Genomic DNA, 26,867 nt, shown 5'->3' on the forward strand with positions numbered 1-26,867 from the left:
TAATACCCAAGTATTAGAATTAAATTTCAATTAATATCAATACTAGTGAGAAAGAATTTTACCGATTTGTGGTAGTATAACAATTTTATAAATTTACTTGATAAAATCATATGAAATAAATTTGTTAGGTAAGTAAAAACTGAAACGTTGAGGTTTTGAGAAGAAAAGCTTTATTTCTATGATTGATTGCTTCACGAATATTTAGTAAAAATGAAATTAAAAATTTGCTATACCCCCAAAATATCTGATAAAACCGGCGGTTTTAAAATTACCATTGAAAACTTATTTTATTTACTGTACTCTCAGTCACTGTTGTGACTAGTGTCAATTTTGAGATACCACAAAAATGCCCCGTTTGAGAAATTGTCCTGGAAAATTCAGAATAATGGGAAGATTTATTACCTTCTAAAACAAGAACAACCTGTGAAAACTGTTATTCTAAATACAGAGGAATAACATAAATGAACATAGGGATACTGGAAACAAGAGAAACTGGCATTCTTGTGTATTTTGCAACTGACCTCTTAAGGCTAACACCTCCTTTTTACAAAATGGAATAAATGGTTGAAAAAAATAATTTGACGATTAATACTAAAAAGAAAATATTTGACTGCCGCTCCATCGCAGATTTTGTTCCCTTAGTAAGTATTTTTTGATTCAATAATACAACACTAACTAGAAGCTACAATTTAAAGAGTTTAACTTAATTAGGTAGTAAGAAATGATATTTCATAGTTTCCAGACAAATTGAAAGACTTTAGTTTTGAAAATTGACTTATTATCCAGTAAACTTACTTTGAAACGGTGAAAATTGACTTGAGAGGCTTAAAAACTGTCTTTGTAACCAGTTTTCACGGTTTTCAGACAAATTGAAAGACTTTAGCATTGACAACTAACTTGGAAACTGTGAAAATTGACTTGAGAGGCTTTAGGTCGTTATATTTTTCAGATGAATTGAAAAACTTTAGTAGTAAAAATTGAAATGTAGCCCTGAAAAACTACTTTATCTAGAATTTTTGACTACAAATTCACACATTTCAATCTTAAAAATTGACTTGGACACCAAAAAGTGATTCTAAACCAATGAAAAGTGACATCAACAGCTTAAAATTTGCATTTTAAGTAATTTTTCATAATTTGAAAATACATTTCAATATTTTAGTCGTAAATACAGGATGTTGACATTAGATTTATGAAAAGTGACTTGAAGACTAACTTTTCAAGTTTTTTTACTTTGCTTTTTATTTTCATAGAACTCTGGACTATTTTTAGGGCTTTAAAACTGCTTTCAGCTTGGAAAATCGAATTTTAAGGTTATCTTCACAAAGTTTTTGACATAGCAGACTTAAAAAACTATTGTTACATTTTCCGTATGCTTAAACATGCCATTTCACGCTTTGTCAGTATTAAATTGACTTCTAAACGCTTCACTGTGCTTTAGACTGAAAAATCGAATTTTAAACTATTTTTTATAGTAATCATCAACAGTTTTGGCATTAAATGCTACGATATTAGTCTTGAACACTAATTTTTAGAATTAAATTAGTTCGAAAATTCGGACTGTTACCAGTGTTTAATTGAATAAAAAGAAAGTTTGAATTGAATGATCAGTTTTACACTAACATTAGTCCAAAAATCCTGTTTTTTGACTATTTTCAGTATCACAAATTGTAAACTTCACATATGACCAGATTTGAATCCTTTTGAACCATTTTAAAGTAAAAAATACAATAACCCAAGTAGACATTTTTGTCGTGCAAGTAGACATTTTATATCGACGTGTCTAAACAATTTTGAGGAATGTCATTCACATCACATAACGAGTACTCATTTCATAATTACTTGTTTTAAATTTGATCAAAATTGGTCCAACGGTCTGACAGTTGTAGCAAAAAAACGATTTTTTAAACTGATCTTTGGAGGTTGTGTCTTCCTTAGGAAGCGTTCTTCAGGAAAATGGCATAATGCATGTCAACTTATTTTTTGATTGGTGAATTATTGACATTTAAAACTGTACCACTTTGTATTGCTGTCTGCCACTTTAACGCTAATAAAGTTAACAGTTTTCTCAGCGTAAGAAGTCAACAGAACCCTCTAATCCTGCTTTCGCAATGAACGTTTTAACGTAATATGAAACACGTAAACATAAGCGTAAAACAGAAATTCGTTTTTCTTTACGGATTCCGGTTATTCATACATAACGTGGAAGAAAATTTACTTCGTTTATGTTTACGTTCATTTTGAAAGAGGGAAAGAGGCCTAATACTACTACTTTCAGGTTAGTTTAGTCTTCTTCACAACAATTTCCGTTCTGGTGATGTGGAGTATTCTGGGCTTCTTAGTTTTGTTTATTTTTATTTGGTTCATGTTTTGGTTAGTTGAATATGATTATTAAAATTTTTCTAATAATAGGTAAACTACTAAAGAAAGATGAATAGAGTAACGCAGAAAAAAGCCTCCTTCCTACTTACTAAAATCTCCGCAATTTATATCATATGTCTGTTTAAAAGTGTTACTATCACTTGTAAAAAACAGTATCTGTTTAATAAAGACTAAATTAATGGTGCGAACAAAAAGAGTCAAATTCATTTAGCTGGCTTTTAGGCTGTTGAAAGAAAAACCAGTCAGTTTAAAACCGCAAAATACCCTGTCGCTCTTCATGCAGATTACCCTAATCCACCCCGTATCCACACAAAATGGCGCCCCTCGGTCTGGAGTAATTTAATAAAAAGGCAAATTGAGAAGTGATGTGTACATTATACGCTTCACGGGGCCTCCGATAATAACATACTCTTGTAAGCGTAATGTGGATATGGGGGTCTGGCACATTATAAACCCAATAGGGTGAATTCTTTAAATAAACCGGTATAGTATAAGGGATCGACTTATTTACGTCCCTTACTAAGGAATTTTCTTTGTTACTTTCATCACCACATTGCAAAAGTTAATCATGTGAATTCACTGTCCTCACCTTGCTGTCGCTTTGAGTGTTTGCACAATTACATAATCAAGTATTTGTCTTAACACTGACACGATTTATGATATTTACTCAACAGTTTATAAAATTCTAAAGAGAATGAGTCCAATAAATTAGGAAACTTGTGTAACGAACACTATGGATCGATAATCTCGCACTAAGCCAATGGTTCAATTTTTCACAGTTAGTGTAAGCAAAACCGTAGATTTGTCAGGTCATAAATAAGTCTATTTACCATAAGAATATAGCGTGCTTGTATCTGTGACAAACTGACAACATAATCCCCTGTTAAATACAGTGATCCCTACGAGCTACCTTATAAGACCCTGTATTAAGATAACTTGCATCCGTTGGGTTTGTTTTCAATAAGTATTTACATCGACGTCTACGTTAATGCCAACCTGGAATCAAATTTTGTGGGCTATTTATAACAGTGACAATGTCTTTTCGATTTGCGTTTTTCTCTGACGTAAATTTTCTGGATTATTCAGCACAAACGTTATTGTTCCTATACTCAAACAAAGGGCTACAAATTGATACAGTGCGTAAATAATTTTTTTAGGATCCTTAATATTAATCAATAGTTGTAAATTTTAATTGACACTTTAGAACTTAGTTCCAAAATGCAACTTTTATGCAAGCTTAGTAAACAAAATGTAAATGCTCTAATTGCTCTAATCTAGTTGCTCTAATCAGTTTCTCTCTAAATGTTGTCGTTTTCGATATATTAACTATTAAACATTGGAATTTTCACTATTTGGAAGGCTATAGCAGGTGAACGGTTGAATATAGAGCAAAACGGTTTACATGTTCCTATCTTACTTATTTGAGATCTATCTTTATTTTCCATTTCTAGATTTCTTCTAGAAATGGAAATACATAAATTCTTATCTCTATCATCACTTAAGTCTGTGAGCAGATGACAAGAGAGTATCTATCAGAACTACTGCATCAATTCAATCATCAAAATTTGTGTTTTGAGTTATATTCCTACAATGCTAATATATGGTAAACTGCTTTTATTCACAAAGAATTTTACAACGGTTCATTTTTTTCCTGCTGCTGTGAGATATTTGTTGCAGCCTTTGGGACCTCTTCTTCAAGTGACATCTCCTCTCTGAAGGATGGCTATCATCGTAGTCTCACTGTTGATGTTGCAGCTCTAAACAACTCAATAGAACTCAGGTACCATTTTCATATGTTATTTAATTAGGATATGCGTCTTCATCCACTGTATTTTTCTTTGCATAATGTTCTGTCACACTACCGTGGCCCAGATATTGGAGACTCCTTATTTTAGTTCTGTTCAATATCTCCTTTTCCGTTCTCTAGTACTAGTATACTTCCTAGTATCTCTTCATTTGTTATTATCACCCAACTTATTCTTGATACACATCTCAAATGCTTCCTGTCGATTACTTATAATTTTCATTAACGTCCAGGACTCCTTTCCATATAGCACCGAGAAAACATAGTATCTCAATATTCTGTTTCTTGAATCTCTGATCCCTGAAGTTGTAAATTAAATCTCTACTGCATATTACATTTCTCATTCTGTTAAATATGGTTTATGGTGGTTATGGTATGGTGGAGAAATTATATATATTTTTGTTTGGATGTGTCATAGAAAACTCTGTAGACATGATATCTGTACTTAAATCTATTAAACAGAAATAGCACCCATAAAAACTAAAGGGTGAAGTGAAACAATTTATTGCAAATGAATGGCAGTTTTCGGTAACTATCGAAACTATTGAAAATACACAGAAAATTCAAATGGTTTCGATAACATCATATTTAGAGGGACAGCTGTCCGATATGGAAATTTGGACGTATAGAAGTCGGGACATTTCCATTTTGTTGATTGTGCCTATTCAGCATTCGACAGGCCAATGACGGAGCACCGACGTCCCTTTTCAGGAAATCGGGAATTTTGCCCTAAAACTTATTCGAAGGGTCCGATAGAGCCGAACGGAAGAACACAATAGGGAGCTTTACGTTGAAATCGGTATACGAGATTTCTAAATCTATATGGGCATATCCGAGTGGATTGGATGTCGTAAGGATTTTTTAGGAATTAAAAATGGCCGATGTACAAGAAAGTATTTAGTAGTAAAGTTTGTTGCAACAACATCAATATGAAAAAATATTAATATACATTATAAATGTAAAGTAGGTAAACACAGTCTGATTTGGCAAGAATATAGGTATACAAATATACAATATATACACTCGTTAAACACTCATTGCTACATAATTATAAATTAAACATTTTAAACAAATTTATGACGCTATTTCATTTATGTATAATTCATATTTGAAATATTATTATGATTTTCGAATTGTACTTTTACCTACTTTAGGGACCTTTGAGGGTTTTGCTACACAGTGCTCTTTTTGGTAATGTTCAACTACATTTAATGTCAGTTTTCTGAAATAATCTGATATTTTTTTCATTTTCTCAGTTTATTATGTCAGTTTATTAAAACAATGTGAAAAATACTAACTTACATCTTTCTAGTAATATTTCATCTCCACCAATTTGTTTAAATTGAAAGAGGATGCGACTAGTTTGCTGTGGTATTAAAAATACTCTAAAATATTTAGGTGGAAGTGAATGTTCTACTTTTTTCACAGTTTTTAAGCTGTTTTGCATATAGTCATTCTTTATATGAACTGCAATAGTTTGTTGAGTTTTCTATTATAATTTATCACAAAATCCAATCCAATAAATGGTTGTTCCTTTACAACCACTATGCAGATAGTTTTCCTGGTTGATCTCACTCCATTCAGTAAAGGAAAAATAACCATCTTTTTGCTAAGTACGACTTTAGGTTTACTCAATCTAGTCCCAAAACTGTGTATGATAGTGACAGATGATGTGAAATTGAATGAATGATAGAACTGTGTTAAGGAGAGTTCGAATCATCTTAAGAGGCTAACAGAATCAATTCGTGGACGGATAAGATCCGTTGCGCCAAATGGCGACTGGTTTCTTTTTATTAAAAATCCCCAAGAATTAGGTGTTAAGTACATCTGGAGCGACGTAAGCCCCATTCTCATGAGGCAGCAGAAAAGGTTTTAGAGAAGACCGTGCCGATCCATCACTGCTTGTCAGAGCCGGCTACTTTCCTGTGCCCTTTATGGGTCCTCCCTCCAGTTTCTTTTTCCTGTTTACTTTTATAATGCCAATTATTTCCTTGTATGTTATTCCATAAAAGGAGTTTTTGTTTATCTTGGAATATAGGTTGAGGTGCTTTTTATTCAAACTGGATAGGTGAATGGTACATTTACACCATATTACTTTGCTTTCTCAATTTTTTCAAACTTTCCTAGTATGAACTAAACTTTAATAATTCCATAACACTAAATTTTTAGAAAAATTTGTCATTTTATGTATGTGAATAAAAAAACAAGTAAATTGGCAACAATGCCCGTTTTCTTCTTTTCAGAAACGTTCTCAAAAAGAACGCGGGCGTACTAATGGGCACTGACATCCAGTGATGGATGAGAGGGGTACGAGAAGACGGGGGCTGCTGGACCCCAAAAATATTCGAACGTATTTGGTGCTATGGCAAACAAATTTTAATGCAGTGTGCAGACGATGGCTTTATTACTAAGCCATGTTAAGATTACCCTCAATTCTCAAGTCGTCCCCAGGATTGACGAGTTTATCTTCGGCTTGGAAGGTTGAAAAAAGCGTAAGCGGATTTCTTCCAAGTATGAAGTTAAGCAATTTGGTTTAACGGTACTTACGTATGTCAAACGTACAGTTGACCAAACATATGTTTTAGTTAGTTAGACTTTTTGCACTTAAAAAAAATACTACACATTGTTGACATTTTAAGACGAGGGGAAAGTGCAACTGTGTTCAAGGGTAGAAAAAGCAGTTTACTCCAGAGATGCGCATCTAATTTTTTCTACGACCAATGTTATGTTTTATGAAAAAAAAACAGCAGTTAATTAATATGTTAATACCTGGCTGAAAAAGAAGGTGTTGTTACTAGACATGTTTGTCAATTTGTCAAAAAAGTGACAAACTGCCTTTAGAAAGTGTAACTTTTACTGGTGGCACTTTTCCTCCCTAGGGAGGAAAATAATTTCTTCAGTCTCTCTGGGTGCGTATTTTTGAAATGAGGGAAGGGAGTTACCAAGAAAAATGTATGCAGAATGTGACAAAAACCTGCCATTGTCAGTTTCTTCTGTCACATTATATCAAAACTTTTCTTGAGAATCTTGCTCCCTGCTTTTTTTGTAGTGAAAGTACCACTTTCACGTTCACATCTCTCAAATGAGGGAAGAAAATTTTATTTTCTTTAGGGGTCGTAATAAAGCAATTCGACACTCACTTCAGTAGCACCCAAGGGTCATATGGAAGATCTTTTAAATGAGTTCCTTCTATTGACTATAGTGTTTCACAAAACAGAAAATTTTGCCTTGTCTTTTTGAAAGAAAAGTTAAAAAATTATAAATTATTGAATGCACTTTTATTATACGTTAACCGTTTCATACATATTTCTGCAATATACTCTTGCAGTTTCATTTCTTTGCTTTGCAATGTACTTCTGTATTGTAATTTTTGCGCAAGACCGACATAACCAGGAAAAAAGGCAAGCTTTTTATGTAAAGCACCTGTCGACTTTGGAATGCTATCCAATTATTATAACAATTTCAAATAAGAATCTGCATGCTTCCACGGTTTTGTCGTTACGGATCTTTACAACATAAATCACATAGATAATAGATACCGATAGATAATTTACCGTCACTCTAACTTATACATTGGATTACGTGACAAATTTGTTCCTTATGTGATTTTTTAAATACAAATTTTGACAGCAACTAGACAAACTGCAATACCGTCTTGTTACCACAAAATATCAAAGATATTTTATATAAACTGATTTACCTAAGAATAGCACTTATTAGTCATACCGTTGAAACTAATTAATTTTTATAAAAATAATGTTCTTTTAGTCATTGTTTAAAATTTTTGAGTTTTGATCCATCATAAGTCAGTATACAGTATTTTTGCATGTATTTTTTAAATTTTCTTAATAAACTATTTTGACCTAAGTTTATAACATATAATTTTTTGATTTAATTTAGTTACTTTCAAATCTTCCGCCAGAGCAGGGATTTACTGTATACTGGTTAAATGACGTAACAAAACAGTATGGTGCAACGTTGTCAACTCGTCATAAACGTGAGCACAGTTATACAAAAAATTGTACACAAATTTTGGAATATAAGTACATTGTTTCCGGTTGTCTTTAAATTCTTAAAGTATGACAGCTATCAGCTGATTAGCCAAAGCAGAGACTTACCACAAAAGTGACTTGTTTTCGGAATTCTTCCTGATAATTGTTTATTGACTTACAAAGAGCGCTAATAGGCAAACCGTTTATTACACCATTTTGTTCTAAACACTCTGTCAACTTGTGACGTCACATTAGTAACATTAGTGTTTACTGCCCCTAATTAGCAACAATCTAAAGATAATAATTATAATATTATTAATAACGCACTAAATTGTAAAATATTGTTTCAATAATAATTAATAATTAGTGAATAATATCTGTGATAAGTGATAATAACTAATTGAAGGTTCTTTCTTACTGAATCTACCAAATTCTTACTTGTGGCGCCATCTAAACTTAACTTAACAACAGTCCACTGTAGCCCACAGCATTGAGTGAATTGGTCTATAGCTGTCCTTAAACGTAGTTTTTTACTACCTCTAAAGAGGGCGCCAGCAATGACAATGCTCTTGTGTCTTCTCGTCTAATTGCAGTCAATATACGTATTTTATTACGTAAATTAAATATATTTATACTCAATATTAACATAATTAACACCAGTTTCGTACAGAGAACAGAGTGGACGATATGGTTAAAAAAAGGAAATGTTTTTATCACTTTTTTGCTATGCTATAAGGACACCAGTGACGTCATCCATCGACTACTACACCACAGTGTGTAGAATTTTGATAATTGACAGACTGAATAAAAACAAGACATATTTGACATATTACCATATGAATGTTGTCAAATAATCATAACAATAAAATAGCATAATAATAAACAAAAAAAAATAATAGTTGTGGGCTTTTTGCTATTTAATTGGGTGCTTTTCATCTAATTAAACTGTTCATAGTTTATACTAAACTAACATTGTCTATTAAAATATATTTATAAGAAGCTTGTATCTGCAGTGGAAGTAAGCTGGAAAACCTTGGAGGTAAATTGGATAATTGAACCTCTAACTTGAAAAGAACCTGTTGTCTTTATTATATTGTTACTTATATTTTAGCCACAGCCAATATAAAATCAACCAGAAAGCTTAGGAGGGCAGTAAGGTGTTCAGGAATTTGCTCGGGTAAGCAGTTAGCAATAGTTATGGTTTTTTCTCGGGTTTTTTGCTATTTATTTAAATGACAAGTCAAGCAAAATCCATTACAACTCTGATATGTGAGATGTATTGGTAGTACTGTGAAGCATATGCCACTGCTATGCAACACCAACAATACAGTATAATTTAATAGATTGCTTAGCACCTTGATTGCTTAGACATGTGAAATTACAATGGTCTTGTTTATACAAAGCTTATAGGTATACATTTGTTTTTCTATTTTTGTATGTTTACAATTATGTTACTGTCTACAAACAGTATTTTCTATAAGGATCAGCAAGTGTTTGCACACACATCATTAGCCATTTGTTCTTATTCTTGTGACATTATTGGGACTTTTAACAAAATCATTAGATTTATCAGACACAGATAGCTGTTTCAGTATAGTTAGCATTTTAGAACATACTTACCTTTGGCCAGATGAATAAAACATTTCTCTTATTAACAACTGTAGATTCAACTGTCCAAAAACACAAGTACCAGTATGTACTAACATGTTTTGAATTGTGGTGAACATTGAGAACTTTAAATTATCTAAATTAAATCATCATTACCCTTGATTGATTATGCAAAAGGAATAAATAACAAAAATTCGAAAATTTTGTGGTTTATTAAAATTAAAGCTACTGTGGGATATGGATGATTTATCCTATACAATCACCAATTTCCATTGACTTTGCATTATACCTACTGTCTTTCACCAAATTGAAATTGCATAGAAGACTTAACTTTTCTCACAGCTTTTTTTTTAATTGCTTTATACTGCCTTATACAACAAAACTGTTCTACCTTTAATATATTTTTTCTTTTTCAACCTTAAAGTTTTATTTCTTTAATTTTTAGTTGTTTGTGTAAATGTATATTTAGTATATGGTATGTGTGTAAAACTCAAGGCAAAAATTCATCAAATAATTGTTCAGACTGCTACCAAAGGAGCCTTTGTAAAAGTTAATAAAAATCAAGTTAAGTCATGTTTTTAAAATGAAAGGTAAAAATCCCTATTTATATAATATATCTGAATTTTTCTATCAATTAGAAAAAGTAGATTTAATAAGTTGCAAACACAAAAATTTTAAGATCTCTAGTTTTTAATTGTTTTTCATTGTTATTAAGAATTGTTTTGTCATATTTTCATTATTTTTATGAGACATTGTCATTGTATAATGTATAATATAAGGTACATTTGAAATCATCCAGTCTTCTTCTGGTTTTTCCATCTGTCTGACTCTCATCAATCAATAACTATCGCGTCATCTCCAGCTTAAGCTTTCCTGCAACAGTATTTTGAGTCTTTATTGCAACATTACATTGTCAACCATATGTGCCCTTTTTTATCTACACTAACCAATTTGGGTTATATTCAACCAGGAGCTGGTGACAGGTGACGTTCTCCCATTTTGCCCTGCATGCCATTTATGGTTTGATAATTAACCCTAAAATATGAAAGATAGACGGGTCCTACGCGTACACTTGATAAGGAAAAGTGCTTTTCTCTACCAGCACTTTCTTTTCAGCAAAAGTTGCACTTTCCTCCCTAGTTGCGCAAATAACTATTCTTTTTTGGAGAACTTTTGCGTTTTTCCGCGATTTTACACTGGTTGACGTTATAATATAAGGAAGCTTCAGAAGAATAATTGCGTCCGCAGCGGCCGAAGATGATCAAACTGCTATAAAAACTGAAACCAAATTAAAGGAAAGTTTCGTGTTTTCAAATTACATGCCTTTGTAAAGAATTGTAGTTTTAATAATAAAAATAGTTTGAATGAAAATTTTAAAAAATGAAATTTTTAATTTCATTCTATTTGATCAAAGTTACTAAACGGTTGGGCTTTGCCTTTAGGAATACTAGAATCTTTGCCACACCTTTGGACTAAGTTGGAATATGCCATCCTTTTATTCTGGAATCCGACTTATGACAAATTCGTTAATTACACTCTTGAGAGGGTTCAGAGTACCTAGTTACCTTAAGTGTAAATATTTACGAACTACTGGTGAGTTTATTTGGCATTAGAGAGAATATTTACGAAATATGAATTTAATGAGCAGCCTGGAAAAAACCGACTTGCATAATTTTGTGTGTAAAACTGCGCATACCTCGATTCGTTAAAGCGAGCTGCTTAAAAGTGAACGTCCAAGAACTAACGTTATGAAACAGTCACCGCTCTTCAATATGTGAAAATTATACAACAATGTTAGCTCAAAAATAGACAAATTTTGCAATCCGTCCAAAACATTGTTTTCTAGTCAAATAGAAGAATTGTTAAATTAGTAAACCATTTTAGGTTTGATGTATTTGTACCTAAGTTATTTCTGTAGTGCACGTATTGCTCATGTAAAGGGTGTTTTTTTTAGAGGTTTGTTTATTGACCAGTCTACAGTGTTTCTGGTCAATTTGACCGGTGAATACTGATTATTGCTCAATAAAGTTAGCCATTTAATCATGTCTAGACTTACTCCAGAACTACATAAATGGAACAATTTCTGCAGATTTATTTTCAAATGTGCGACACGAGATGTATCTCGTAAAGCTAGTAACCCAATTTCTATTCGCACAATCTTCCATAAGTTGGCTGGACACAGCTCCAATTGCTGTGCACGCGAAATTGATTCATTCAGGTCCTCTTCACACTGTACTCCAAAGCACCAACTATTTCTTCAGTTTGTACTGTCTTTTCGACGGGTCTGCGGATGCATATTATCACTCAGAGTGTGTATAATGTTAAAACGATCTATTTTTATCTGAAAAATTTGCTAGGATGAACGTTTATATCGAAATAAATTTACACGATTTGCAAGCGTTGTTCTGGCTAGTCTGGTCAAAAATCAAACTTCTAAAAAAAAACCTTTTACTATGATTGTTCTTTAAATGTAAATGTCTTACATTGAACAATAAACTCATTATTATTTGCAGATACTCTCAACAAATCACAATGTCTTCCAAGTGAACGGGGCCCCATAAAATGGAAATTTATCGAACATCCATAGCAATAAATTCGAGAAGCGGTTATATAAAAGCGAAATCATCAGTCAGTCACTTGAGCAACAATTCAGAAGGTTTAATAGGTTTCGAGGAGGGAGATTCTAGTTCCAGTTCAGACATGTCAAGCCCAAATTTCTCAAAACTGTTCTACGAGTCCGAGAACCAGGAGAATGAACACCCGAAACGTTACGATGATAAATACCCTGATGCTTCCAGATTGCTGCGCTCTAAAGTGATCGAAGAAGATGAAGATCGGTTTCACTTAAAACATTCTCCAGAAGAGGCCACGCCTATGATAATGAAAACTATTATGGTGGGAGGGGACTATCAAGCTATTATTCCAGATGGGTTGTCTCCCTACGGTGATGCTCTTCCCTATGAGAATGATGATAAACTTTTGTGGGAGCCAACTCCTTTATCTTCAAGTGAAGTGGAAGATTACTTAAAACAAGCAGCAACAATTTGCAAAGCTTCACTTCCTATGGGAAAACATTTAAGAGACAGCGAACCGGCGTTACACTTGTTGCAACAGTGTGGACATAACACAGAAGAAGCTTTACGACGTCTCCAAATTAATAAACATCTTTATGAAGATGATAACATGCAAATTTGGTCTGAAGAGGAATGCAGGAACTTTGAGGCTGGTATCAGATTGTTTGGGAAGAACTTTTGGATGAGCCAACAGAATAAAGTGAGAACCAGATCAGTAGGGGAACTGGTGCAATTCTACTACTTGTGGAAGAAGAGCGAACGACACGATATGTTTGCTAATAAGATTAGACTGGAAAAGAAGAAGTACGTATTGCATCCGGGGGTTACGGATTTTATGGACCGGTTTCTAGAAGAATCTAGCGACTTTCGGGACCGAAGCTCGTCGCCGAACGTCGTTAATCCTTAAATGGATGCTAGTACATGTAGATTACATGACCTGATGATATTGCAATATTTTTTTTCTATTTGGGTCAGATGTTTAATTTTTGAAGTTAGAGTACAAACTTTTTTCAACACTTATTTTATACATAAGTTGATCTCGAAGTGTAACTGTTGATCAAATCCGGGATAAATAGGCAAATTTACTAAAAAAACAAGTACATGCAAGTATTAATCGTAAAATATTCCAGAAAATTATAAGTTTGTGTTGCGAGTATGCTTCTTATGTTAAGATTGTTTGAGTGGTTATTGTTCTTTTAGGATACAAAATTTATTATCTGGGAAAAATTCTTTACACAGTATTTTTTATTTGACCTTGTTCTTTGTATCTTCTATTTATTTAGCTACTATATGCTTTATATCTTTTTTCATCTTTTCTATAAAATAGATTATAAGTGTAGTGTTATTTTGTGTTTTTTTTTTAAACAATTTACAGTAGTATTTAGAGACTTCTAAAATGATTCTGGAAGCTTTCGGCAATTTAAAAAAAAGTCTTGAAAGACTTTGGACGCTTGTAGAGGCCTTTGGCATATTTTGGGAAGTCTTCAGAAGTATTTGCCTCTGGCAATTTTTTTGAAGTATTCAGTTAGGAGCTTCTGACGTTCTGACTTTTTATTCTAGAACAGTTAAGACACGAACTGTTGTCGCTATGTCGCCATTTCGAAACGAATCAACAGATTTTAATGCGGTTTGGACTGTCATTGGGCTTAGTTTATTGGCTTTTTACTGATGTAAAAAACTTTTGCTTTAATGCACTCTAACTGCCTTATACAGAGTGTGAAAGAAGTGCGTTCAAAATGTGAAATTTTCAAGTAGTCCCCAATTGACGAATAATTTTTTTTGGTTTTGTTTTAACATAAGGAAGTGTTATTTAGGTCAATATCTCGGGACGTTTTTGGGCGTTTCTTAATTAACGTCATGTGTCCGAGGAAATATCGATTTTTCCGGAAAATGGATATAACACTGTTCAATCTTGAATTAAAAGCCATATTAGGAGTTTTGTATCATACTTATCATTCAAATGCCGTTGTATGTTTAACATCATCTGAGTACTTTTCAGGACAAGTATAATTTTTACATTTATAGTTTAAAAACTAAAACCGATTGAGACTAATGCCACTAGAGCAGAAGCAAATTATAACGATTTGGTACGAGAGTAGGTATAAAATAAAGGTTTGTTAATCGATTTTTCTTAAGATTTTCGCTAAAAATTCTAGATGGCGCGTTATAAAAGAAAAATAAATCCGAGAGATTTCAATTCATATATTAAAATCGGTGTTAAAGTTTACTATGATTACTGTGCTAGTGTCAAATAAAAAAAAAAACACCAATTTAAAGCTAATGTCATATATTCATGTTACTCATAAGAATTAAAATGCTAGAATTATGATTTAATGTGTTATCGAATTAGGCTGTACATCGAATCCAAACTTAAAAACAACAAACTTTTTACATGTAACGTAACAAAAGTGTAACTTATTTACATAACTTTTACACACTAACATTTGATTCTTTTTGAAACTTATACTGTGGTATTCACAAAATGTTGCGCTCACTGACGTACTTTGTTTGTTTTTGTTCAAATTTACTGTCTAACCACAGATCTAATGTAGTTTGGTTAGTTCGAGTTAGTTTGTTTGCATTTTATGCCTGAAGTTAATATGAACCATCACATAAATATTGCACTTGAAGGTATGGTGCTTTATAAAATTTACACAACAATTTTACTTTCTGGACTTACGATACAAAAAGTGCCTCAGAAAATCACAATAATTTTCCAATTTTAAGTACAAAATTACTTTGCTGACCGTACAATGAAACCTTCAATTTTTGATTGTTTAACATTTATATATTTACATATCAACAGTGGGATTGTCTAATAGTTTACCTATATTTACAAATTTTAAACAGAAAACGTTTAACAGACACCTTTTGGGTGAATAATACGGCTACGTTCACCAAAATTATGATAGTAAAAACATTGATTTGACATATTTCTACTGAATCACCTTTATCAATAATTGTGTGTGTGAGTTATCTGATCAGATGAACTTAAACTTACTTTGATACATATTTGCTGTAATTAAGTCTAGCATCAGATTTGATAGTACTCGGGTATGTAGTCGTTAGCTAAGTTGCTTAAAAAATTAAAATCTGAAGAACCGTTGCTGCTTTCCGGCTGCGCTACTTGTTGATTGCCCAAAGCTGGATTGTTGTCTGCACCGTAAAACTGATGGAAATTGTTGTAGCTGTCGCTATTGTCCGTTTGGACACTGGCTGGTGGGGTCATGACACCTGCTGGATTTGTAGCACTACCCGGGAACATTTCTGTACCCATTGCTGATGGGTAAGCCGTGGTATCACCGTTGGTAGGTAGCTGCGTCGCTGGGTATGCTTGTTCATAGTACCCCATCTGAAGGTTGGGTTATACAAATACATTAACTAAATGGTTGAATTTAAGGATTGACTACCTTGTTCTGCTGTTGGAATTCCTTCTGCATGTGGACGTTGGTATAGTAGTTAGCTTCTTGGACGGCATTGGGCATGTGGGACTGTAAATTTTCAGTGCCTTCCGGACTGTACATGTTGTTTCCCGTATATGGGTAGTGGTGGTAGGAGCCTAAGATTGGTTACTTCAGTATTAAGAATAGAAGCCAGTGTTGCCACAAAGCACCCTCGATCAAGCAATATTGCTCACTTGTCATGCAATGAAAGCTTATGACTTTTGTAGTTTATATAAACTATTTATTTTAACACATTTGTCAGCTATTCCAAGCTTTTGAAAATGTACTGTTTTCTTATGCAGAGCTACAATGTTAATGAAACAAAGAACGGTTAGATAAGCTATAGACAATAAGACTGAAATTTTACAACACTATACTTAAATGGTGCTTTTACTGCTAGGTATTCTACATAGACTATCTTTAATATATGTTTTGACTACTAGTACAAAACTATCAGTACCGTTACCTTTCCTACCACAAAAAAACGAGAATTGAAAAAATCGTAATTTTTGTTCCTCAAAGGTTGATAACTAATGGGCTTGTGGCAACACTTTGACATACGAAATAACGGCTTACCATGTTCATTTGTGTGATAACCTTGTCCGTAACTAGTTTGTCCTGCAGCAACTCCATAGTTTTCAGGTCCGTGTGGTTTTGTGTATCCATAACCGTAAGCTGCATGTTGCTGCGAATAGTTCTGATGGAAATTCTGGTTTCGAGACGTTGCCCTGTTTGTTCTCGACAAGTTGGTGTGCGCCTGATTTCTGTTGTAGTTGGGATTTTCTGCTACAGTAGGGTGCTCAGGGTTGTACATTCCTGTAAGTGATAAATATTTTCATTTAAACCGTTTTTTAGTAGATTAAACTTGACCAACCATCATTATATATTTGTTGTCCTATGGCATATGCGTTTTTGTTTTTGCTGTAATCAACATGACTTGGATTGTTAACTTGGTACTGGTGGCTTCCGAAAGGTCCAGCACCTCGTGAAGCAAACGGAGGTATGGAATTTGGTGGCATATTCTGGATAGTTATTGTAGCTGACGCTATCGCTGTTGCTGTAGTAGGGGAGGACCGTTGAAGATGTGTTGAATACATCATGTTGGGTGGCATACCTTTGGTAAAATATCCATTAAATCTCTCTAAAGTAACAAAAAGTGTGTTTTTTACCTAAAGTGGGATGTGGTACGTTTGTACTAGGGCCTGGTACCATTTGATTTTTAGGGGAAAGTTTCACACCAACAGAAGGTGATCCGTTGCCGCTTCGGTCGGTTTGGGCAAGAGGATCTTTATGAATGGAACCACTAGGAGATACTTTGCCTAAGTTGACCTTTCTATCACATAAGCTTGGAGAATTTTTGTTCTTGTTTTCGACCTGTAAAAATAAATACGTTTAATAAAACAATGTTGGTTTTAAGTTTTAATATGATTCCAGTCAACAATTACGATAACAAATTCTACCTATCCAACTGTTTATGAATTTGGCTTTTATGCATTCCAAAAGATTCGCGAATATTCATTGCAAATAGGTTTTTCTCTCATCAAATCTATTATTATACGGAGTAACACAAAATTAACACATTTATTACTTATACTGGGTGTTACTAAATAAGTGTTGCACAATAAAACTGTAGGTTCCTCATGAAAAATGAACTTACCTTAACACTAGTTGAATTTGGAGTTCCTCTACCTTTTTTCGTTATCGGTCCTCCCCCCGTCCCACCAGGACCCCCACAGTCTTCATTCGACCGGGAGTCTTCTTCTAGCAATTTGTCAAACGAACCTGCACTTCCTGTAACAATATCACACTTCTATTAAACCACCAATACTAAATGTATTAAAGACCTACCAATACTGCTAGCACCAGTAGAATTACCACTACTAAATGCCCCTGTGTTATTGTTAGTGGCGCTAGGGGTGTTATTATTGTGCCCCCTAGAAGACGATATATCAGAAACGTCTTCTTGGGGGACGCATAGGCCTGCTGGGGGCATTTCACAGCCCTGACAACTTTTTTTGGACATTTCATCGTCGAGGAATTTGTCCGACAGTTTTGCACTTTTGCTCCCTTCGCTTGTTACCGAATCTTTGTCGTCTCCATCCTCTCCTTGCTTTCCGAGGGTTTGCCGTTTGTGTTTCATCCGACGATTTTGAAACCACACTTTTACCTGAAAGTAATTTTATTCTACTAGTTACCATAATCACACGAGAGAAAATCTATTTGTACTAAATTTGCATGTGTTTACGGTCGACAACTTTTAACAAATGATTCAAGTGTCAACTTTTCAATGTTAAATTAGTTCAAGTTGACCTAGCGACAAATAGTTTCAAAGCACACATTGTGAACTGTCACCGCTCTAATGAAAAATCTCGGTCTGGTAACCTATTATTTCCGAAGAAATTAATGTAAAAAGGCAAAAAGACGTTTCAAGTTTGGTGTAATATGTTGTTCTCGTCTCTGTTCGATCATTAATCAGACCGAAATCCATTAGGAACGACTCGACGGCACTATTCGATCTATTAAGTGGGTTTTACTTAAACTGGAAATAATTGGAAATTGTCTCGCAACATGCCATTTAATTTGATCTGATTAAGATTATTAGAAATCTTGTTACAGTTTTTCGCAAAAAAAATTGTTTTACCTGTCGTTCCGTAAGATCCAAGGATGCCGCAATCTCAATCCTTCTTGGTCTGCACAGATACTTATTGAAATGGAATTCTTTCTCTAACTCAAGAAGTTGGGTGTTAGTGTACGCAGTCCTCAGCCGTCTAGGAAGTCCATTTTCTAAAAACACATGAAGCAAAAGTTAGATTTGAAAATAAGTAAACACATTTTAAAATAGTACACACAGACGGTTATCTTTCAAAAAAACATTTCAAAATCTACTTCCTTATCATTCAACGGAAACTTGGTATCGTTTCGCTGTAACCATTTGACAAGGTGAGAAATAGAAATGATTGACAACTGTCCCGTTACAATAAAAGGAACGGAGCTGTTTTGGTATTGAGATAAAGTACAAAGGCAACACTTTCCGAAAATAACTGTACTGTTGTAATAGACTTTAAAAATAACACCCGTTTTTGCTATATTTAACTTTTGTTAGATTTACCAAATATACAGATTAGGTATATTTTAATGCATAAACTATTTGGGTAAGTAGGTAAGTTTGAGATATCAGTATGAATCTTAATTATTAACTTAAGTAATTTAGAGTTGATTAAGTGTGAAACAAAAGCAAGAAATAGTCAAAGTAAATGGTTTCAGAGAACATCATCAGTATGTTATATGCACGTTATTTTTCAAAATTTCATAAAGACCATGTTTCTTATAAGTAATACGCTATGAGAAAATTTTCAAAAAAGTTGGGTTCCTGTGGTATAGTCATTTCCCATTTGCAATGTTGAACTTTAATATAATGGTTAACCTGATACAATACAAACTACACCAATTTAGAAAAAATCAGATTAGAGCAATGAGAATCGTTCTAAAGTGCAATCTTATACTCCCGTTAAATGTGTTTCCTGTTAAAACTTTCACCCCTGTATTTTGGAGTAGGTCCGTTTGTTGTAGAGAATATCTTCTTTTTCAGCCTTCTTCCATCCATTTTTGGACATAGGCCTCTCTGCCGTGTTTCTTCAACTTCTGTCGTTCTTGTGCTATCCGAACCAGCTTCGACCTACTTCTTCCTTTATATCATCTATCCAGCACTTTTGTGGCCTACCTCTACTTCTTGTGGTTTCTTTGGGTCGCCAAAGTACAACCCTAATGGTCCATTTTTCACTGTTCTGGCGTGCATGCCCTACCCAGCTTTAACTCGGCTCATGATTACTTCTGTAACTCTGGTCCTTCTTCTAATTTCTTGATACCTCACTCTACTCTATCTCTAAGAGAAACAGCACTCTGTCTAGCCAGTGTTCTTGTCTCCAATCAGTACGTTGATTCCGGCAGAATGCATTTATCATTTGCTTGCATTGTGTTCATTTGCTGCTGTTCATTGTCAGCCCTATACCTTAAGAAACTTTATTCAATTGATACATTTCTGCTTGTTTGCATACGTTACTGTAAATGATGACGATGTCATCTGCGAAGCGTAGACTATTTAGAAATGATCCATCAATCCTTATTTCCTTTTGTTTCGACTGAAGTTTTTTGAAAACGTCTTCGGTAGTCAAAGTGAACAGCTTTCTGTTTTCGTACCTTCGTTAATTTTTTATAAGAGCACTATACCTAGAATCTATTCTGGCGTTGTTGAGGGCATTTAAAAAGGACCATGGTTCTATAGTATCTATAGTCTATACTATAGTCTTTTGAAATATATGGGAATATTGCAACTTTGCAAACCAACAGACACATAATGAATGGTCGGTCATATTAGATGATTACAAAGTTATAACAACGTAAAAATACATAAACATGACGAGCTAAAGACTATGATCATTTTCTGTCATTTTTCCATCTCATACATCACAGAACCAGTTAACGGTTAAACCGGAAACTTTCTACTCTGCTAAGTAACGTAACAATTTAATTTTAACTTTCCACTATGCAATTTTTTGTCTATAAAAAGGCAAGAATGCATCGTGAAAGGTTATATTGTTAAAAACTTTACCTCTGTAAAGTTTAGTTTATGTAAGCACTCCAATTCCGTGCAACAACTCAAAAATGATAAATCACCCGCTTAGCTCTTACATCAGTACTCATCATTTCCATATTATTACGGAAATCCATTCGAAAATTACACTTGCACACCTTCATCGATATCAACCCTATATATAGGATCTCGTTCCCATATATCCCGTTTCCATTATCGATCACACTCAACTAAAGTGTTATGGTAAACTTTGCTCAATACGCTCAATTCCCGATTTGATTGGACCCCAGCCAGCTGTCAATCAAAAAAAATAGCGAGAGCTCGTCATCTCTTCCATCCCCCCGGTATTGGAATATTTTTATGCCTCTTTGCCGTTTTTACCCCCCTCGGAATCCCGTTTTTAGCCCCCTTCACGCCCACTCTCGTTCAGGTTTCACCGAGGTTTAATCCGCGCGATATAAAAATTAAATGGAAATTCACCGGCCGTCTCGTGTGCACCGACTCAAGCCGAGGGTGAATTTCAATTTTAGTTTAAACGCTTTTTAAATCACTTTAAATAACTTCGCATTATTTGACTTATTCGAGTTGGGAGAGCTTCTCCCGAGGATGCCGCTGCAGCTGGCCGGTTATTAGTTTTCCTGGAAATTAAAATTTACAAGAGACTATCGGGAACTATTTTGCCATTCTTTTTATAATCGTTCTTCTTCGGAAAGTTTGAAGTAGATTGATCGGTTTTTGGTTTTATTTTAGTGGAATCAGAAGAAGAAAACCAGCAAAATGTAAAAAATCAAATAATAATCAGTTATTAACTGGATGCCTTTTGATCAAATAACGTCCAATATGTATGTCACCATACTGATGAAGTACCTACGCAGTCTAGTGCTGTTGTAGTTGAGTAAGGTCAAAAACTGCAATGAGAGTTAACTTTACCAATTACTAGTACCTAAATAATATTTTCCTTTGCCTAATAAGTTTTGGGGCCAATAATCTCATGATAATTTTTTTCTTTGGTTTGCAGAAAATAACAACCATATAATAACAGGAAGAGTCTGATTAGCTTTGTCAATCGCAAAATTATGTTTGGTTTCTGTGTTTCCGTTTCTCCGGTTCTTTCACCTAGTGGCAAAAGGAATATCCTGTTTAAGAAAACTGTCACTTTGACTTTTTCTTAAACTTTTGAGTTTTATATTGGTTACGTTGGATGGCTTTATGGAAACAATTATGTTAGAATATACCTACATAAAAATATGCAATATTTCTGTCTGTGACTATGTTTTTCTAAGAGTGGCAAACGATTTTGTTTTCTGTGTACTTCAAATTGCAAAACTAACCTGAATGTTTGTAAACTGTAATCAATTCAACTTCTAGCGATGATACGTCCCGACCACAGTGTTTATAAATTGATGCCAAGTTTTAAATTTAGCATGCACTTACCAAAATCGTTAATTTAATAATTGATATCAGTTTAGACAAGACAAATCGATTTTAGAATATTATGATCACACAGTAGACGGATTCTTGAAGTGTGGTCTAGGACAGAGGAAATAAGTTGTATAAGCTTGACAGTTTGTATTTCAGACGTTTTAAGACCTTATCATCAGGAATACAACACAGAAACGCAAACTAAGATTTGACTTTTCTCTTCAAAACGCCTGGGTGAGGAGTAGGAGGAGGAAAAGGTTTTACTCAGGAAATGGAATACTGGACTTCATTTGTTACTCCGATTTTTAAATCTAATGAAATAATTAAAATTGAGCAAAACGAAACCATTTACTCGAACTTTGGAGTTGATATACACGGTGTCCCATGACGTAGAATTATTACTTAGGATTCATAATCTTCAGTGCAGAAAGTGTAGAAAGTTCCTCTAGTTATGAGACAAGGCATAATGTGATACCAGCACGACGATGTCCCAGCGGTTTAGAGGATATGACATTGAAAGAAGAGACCAACACTCCTAGTCCCCAAGATCTCCTGACTTGACATCAGGCAATGTCTTCAGAAGAATGGTGGTCAATCAGAGGTTATGAACACTTTCCTCCATTTTGCAATACTAGGCTATTTTGGCTTTTATCGAGAAAGTAAAACACTAAACGTGTCTTGTTGCATTCTTTGGCAGATATTTTTTTTGGCCGACCATTTAGGGTCAAAACTGTCTTCTTTGAGTCGTCTAGGAAATGAAATTTCCTTCAACTATCCTTCTTTATGTTTTTTTGTTATTTTTACATAGGAAGGAGATACGATCCTGTTTCAAAAGTAGTAAATTTCTCTTGTATGCGAATGATGTTAAATATTGTACTTGAGGGTTATATGATGAATGTGATCTAATTCAAGAATGAAATGTTCTATGCCAAAAAATACCTACTGACTATACTTATGCTGTAATTCAACAAGACTTGATGATTAATCGTGTTTCTCACATAGCAAATCATTGAAAATTCTCGAATTCATTAAGCGATGTGATTCTGATTTTTGTTTGCTGAATTTTGTTAAGCTCAGAAAGTGCACTCGATCTGACTAACTTGCCTATACTACTTGTAACTACGTCTATTTAGATTTTACCTGTTTTCTGTCAATACCAGGAATTCAAACATGGTCAAAGAGAAGAAATAAGCAGGATCTAAGCCTCCTTTATAATGATACTGTATATTGGTACTTGCAATGTTATAGTGTTTCATTGTTTCCATTAGATTCACTTAGTTAAGAAGGTTTTCTTCCACTTTTTTATTGCTTCTTTGTTTATAGTTTAATTCATTATCAATGTTATTTAGTTATATACACGTGCCATAAATCAATAATTACTTCATTTAATTTGAAATCAAAATCACCAGAAAATGCACGCACAAACTAATTGGTAACAGAATACTTAATTGGAATTGCATTTCAGATTTGAAGGGTAAAAACGTTCAAAAGTTGAAGGTAACATATACCATTTTACATAACCTAAGCACTAATTTACGTACTATTTTAAGTTCTAGGACACTTTCAACGATTTGTTTTTATAGGATACCAATATTAATATTATTGGTTTAACAAATAACCAAAGAACTAAAAATGGAATGAATCAGTAAAGTACTGCAGACAAACTCGTTGAATACTACACCGAAACGGCACCATTTAAGAACAATGTCGGCTGCCTTACAAATGTTTACAACGCATAAATACACGAGTACCGGTTGGCCGATTGTTTTTCCGCTGCCTTCCCATGGTACTGCCTCGAACAATGGCTGCATCTAGTCAACCATTGTTCCATACTTCGGAGGGTGTCATTAAAATAATAACCGCAATTTAATTTTTTTTCCATTCTCATCTATTTCCATAGCTTTTTTTGTACATTAGGAATAATAAGTTTTGAAAAGATAAGTTTAAATATTTACCCATCATATAATTGTAAATAAAATCGTCGATTGATGGCCACGATAAAAGCAGGATTTAAGGTCAAATGGAACCGCGTTTTGTTTAAACAATCCGGTTGTGCAATTTGGTTTGATGGGCTGTTTTAGATTCGATGATACCATCGCAATTTAGTGTTTTTTCCACTAATATTGAAACCGTCTTGTCTAGTTCGTACCTAAAATCCCATCAGTGCACAATTCGATTCAATATTTGTTTCATTCTTCTCGAACTTTAATAAATTCAGATAGGTGCGGAAGACAGACAGTGCGGGCCCGCCTGAAGGGATGAAACTCCGGCACTGATATTAAATTTCACCTGGTGACAGATGGCGATGTGCTTTATCACTCACGAATAGGAAACACGTCAAACTTTATTAATAATTTCTCGTTTTCCTGCCCGATTTTCAATTCGTGCTAGTTTTGATATTCGTTACGTTTGCTTAGCGTTAATACAAGAATCCTAACCGAAACACTTATGTTTTTAACTTCAAATGTAACTGAATAACTTACGTTTTTATAAAACTATTTTTTATTATTGAAGTTGTCCCCACGATCAAACCGATTAGATGACACGAAAAAACGAATGTTTTAAAATGTTAAACTATCAAATGATGGAAGTGCAACAAATTTGCAGTGCATTTTGACTTATCTTGTTCAACTGTCAAAAATTATTTTTATTAAGGTATTATATCTTATTGATGAATGAACTGTTTCTTTTCTGTCAGAACGGTCAACGAAAAACTTTTATATTAATACACATTAAGTCAACACTATTTTCAAATCATTATGAGAAAGAAAGTTAAGTATTCCCCTTTATTATTTATTTATGAATGCCTATAAAGACTAATAGTTTTTTCTGACGTTTAACTATTACGTGGCAGAAAAATTCCCCTTGTTGATATCAAGCACTGCCACCTCGAAGGAAATTTGATAATACATGAAAATGTACTTTAAATTACCCCTTTGGGCACTTCAATTTAGAGAGTTATAAAAAGCAAATAGTGTTAATATTTGATCATTTAGTCAGCCCTAAATATAAAAGTGGGTGGTTAATTTAGTAATTTTCAAACCAAAAAATGATGTTTTCACAAAAATACACAATTGCCACACTTAAACTTAATAATTATTAGCTTAATTGCTGTAATCAGCAAATTGCGTGTAGTCCAGAACGGAGATGTGACAAAGCACCTTTAACCATTTCACACTTCAATCAATCCTTACTTTAACAGGTTTGTATTGAACGAAACATATCTTTTGATCATTAACGCAAACAACTTTTATCCGCTTTGAACATCCCAAAACCGCTGATAAATGACTCTTTACCTGGCTTTCAGGGCCTAACTGAACAGCGTAAAAAATTAAATAAAGTCATTCTTGAAAGCAATTTGTCAATGCATTGTCCAGTTGTAATACGACACAAATGATGTCTGGTTCCAATGTGTATTGTCGAAAACATAAAGAGTTTTATCATCTTCACGGCCGAAATTATAATCATTTTAAAGGTTTTACCTTAGACAAGGTTGTGTAAGCTTAAGTTTCACTGTCTTGCAAGTTCCAGAGTTATCGCAATTATTCAAAAAAAAAAGGTATTGAATTACAATTACCAACTACTTACTTACTTTTGTAAAGTAGTTGAACTATTCGAATTAATTCAACTAGAGTACTAAACTAAGGTATCTACTAAAAAGTGTAAATTAAGAAATTTCATAACCTAAAAGAGTGTTTTAAGGTGTTTTTCCCTTTAACGGCCTCCCTAAGGAGTTACGACGAATAGTGGCAGGATGTACCAAACTGCTTTTTATTTTAAACTAACTCAATTTCGACCAAGAAATGTAGACTTATGTTATCACTTTCAATGTAATATTGTTAAAAGATGTGAAATTTCTTGTTTTCCTACTGGTACTATTTCAAAATTTCTAAGTCCTCAAGAGGCCTAATACTACTACTACTACTACTCCGTAGTACTACAACCCAGGGTGGGTCTTGGCTGCCTTGACTATCTGCCTTCACCTGGAGCGGTCGTGGGTCATCTCCCTCCATTCTTGCTGGTCTGTCTACATCAAGGGTAACCACATCCTTAATGATGTTATCTCTCCATCTGAGCCTGGGTCTTCCCAGTGGTCTTTTTCCTATTGGTGCCTCCTCCCACACCCGTTTTATTAGGCGATCGTTTTGGCTTCTTTGCAGGTGCCCTGCCCATCTTAGTCTGCCGGATTTGCGGGAGACATGCATGTATTTGGTCTTTCCTTCATTTACTCGTAGACCTATTCTCTGAGCTTCTTCTTCGATCTTTATAAAATTTTCCTTCACATTAACAGTACATCCCACTGCGCCTATGTCATCTGCGAAGGCCAAAATAAGTTTGGGACCTCCTGGGCCAAAAATCTCTGCTTTCACTGATGCTGTTCTTATTGCTTTTTCCAGTGCAAGATAGTACTGGCGAGAAAGCATCCCCCTGTTTCAGACCTCTGTTAATATGAAATGTTTGGCTGTACTCATCATCGATTTTGACGCGGCTCTTTGCCCCTTCCAGACACGCTCTACATAGTCGAATCAGTTTGTGCGGGACACCAAGTTATTATAGCATCCCACATCTCACTCTAATAACACTGTTATATGCTTGTTCAAAGTCTATGAAAAGGGTATGCAGGCTCTTGTTAAACTCCCAACATTTCTCCAGAATCTGACGGATAGTCTGGTCAGTTGTTGATCTTCTGCTTCGAAAGCCGCGTTGATAGTCTCCGATAATCTCTTCAGTATATGGAGAGAGACGTTGAAGCAGAATGTTTAAGAATACTTTGTAAACGTGACCCAGCAAGGCAATACCTCGGTAATTTTTACACTGCATTTGGTCCCCTTTTTTGTGGAGTGGAATGATAACACCTTCCTTCCATTCGTCAGGAATAATTTCTTGATTCCAGCTCTGTTGCACGAGGCTATGTATTTGTATGGTTAGATCGTCCCCTCCATGTATCAGACTTTCTGCTAGGATATTATCATAGCCTGCCGTTTTGTTATTTTTAACTTTCTTAATGGCCCTAGTTGTCTCCTCCATGGATACCACACCCCATCTGTTAAG

The 26,867-nt window shown here is 34.1% G+C and overlaps 2 protein-coding genes across 2 annotated transcripts in view; one reads left to right on the forward strand and one right to left on the reverse strand.

Annotated features, from left to right (window-relative positions):
- Positions 1 to 9,028: 9,028 nt before the first annotated feature.
- LOC145730240 (mesoderm induction early response protein 1-like) lies at positions 9,029 to 13,704 on the forward strand. The gene is made up of 3 exons (XM_081981340.1): positions 9,029 to 9,217; positions 9,290 to 9,355; positions 12,300 to 13,704. The coding sequence occupies exon 3, from the start codon at positions 12,349 to 12,351 to the stop codon at positions 13,264 to 13,266; it is 918 nt and encodes a 305-aa protein (XP_081837466.1). The 5' UTR covers positions 9,029 to 9,217; positions 9,290 to 9,355; positions 12,300 to 12,348; the 3' UTR covers positions 13,267 to 13,704.
- A 1,546-nt stretch (positions 13,705 to 15,250) lies between these two features.
- pb (homeobox proposcipedia) overlaps positions 15,251 to 26,867 on the reverse strand; it is a 34,826-nt gene continuing 23,209 nt past the window's right edge. Inside the window, exons 4-11 of the mRNA XM_081981339.1 lie at positions 18,444 to 18,586; positions 17,651 to 17,969; positions 17,460 to 17,593; positions 16,972 to 17,176; positions 16,677 to 16,916; positions 16,379 to 16,618; positions 15,770 to 15,918; positions 15,251 to 15,711 (exon numbers count right to left, since the gene is read on the reverse strand). Coding sequence (XP_081837465.1) covers positions 15,394 to 15,711; positions 15,770 to 15,918; positions 16,379 to 16,618; positions 16,677 to 16,916; positions 16,972 to 17,176; positions 17,460 to 17,593; positions 17,651 to 17,969; positions 18,444 to 18,586 — 1,748 coding nt within the window. The 3' untranslated portion in view covers positions 15,251 to 15,393. The remainder of the gene's footprint in view (positions 15,712 to 15,769; positions 15,919 to 16,378; positions 16,619 to 16,676; positions 16,917 to 16,971; positions 17,177 to 17,459; positions 17,594 to 17,650; positions 17,970 to 18,443; positions 18,587 to 26,867) is intronic.

Source organism: Ips typographus, linkage group LG6, assembly GCF_016097725.1.
Source record: "Ips typographus isolate SLU linkage group LG6, UJ_Ityp_2.0, whole genome shotgun sequence".
NCBI lineage: Eukaryota > Metazoa > Arthropoda > Insecta > Coleoptera > Curculionidae > Ips > Ips typographus.

Excerpts from the sequence above, each read along its gene's own strand:
- LOC145730240 (XM_081981340.1), top strand. The coding sequence starts at position 12,349 with ATGGAAATTTATCGAACATCCATAGCAATAAATTCGAGAAGCGGTTAT.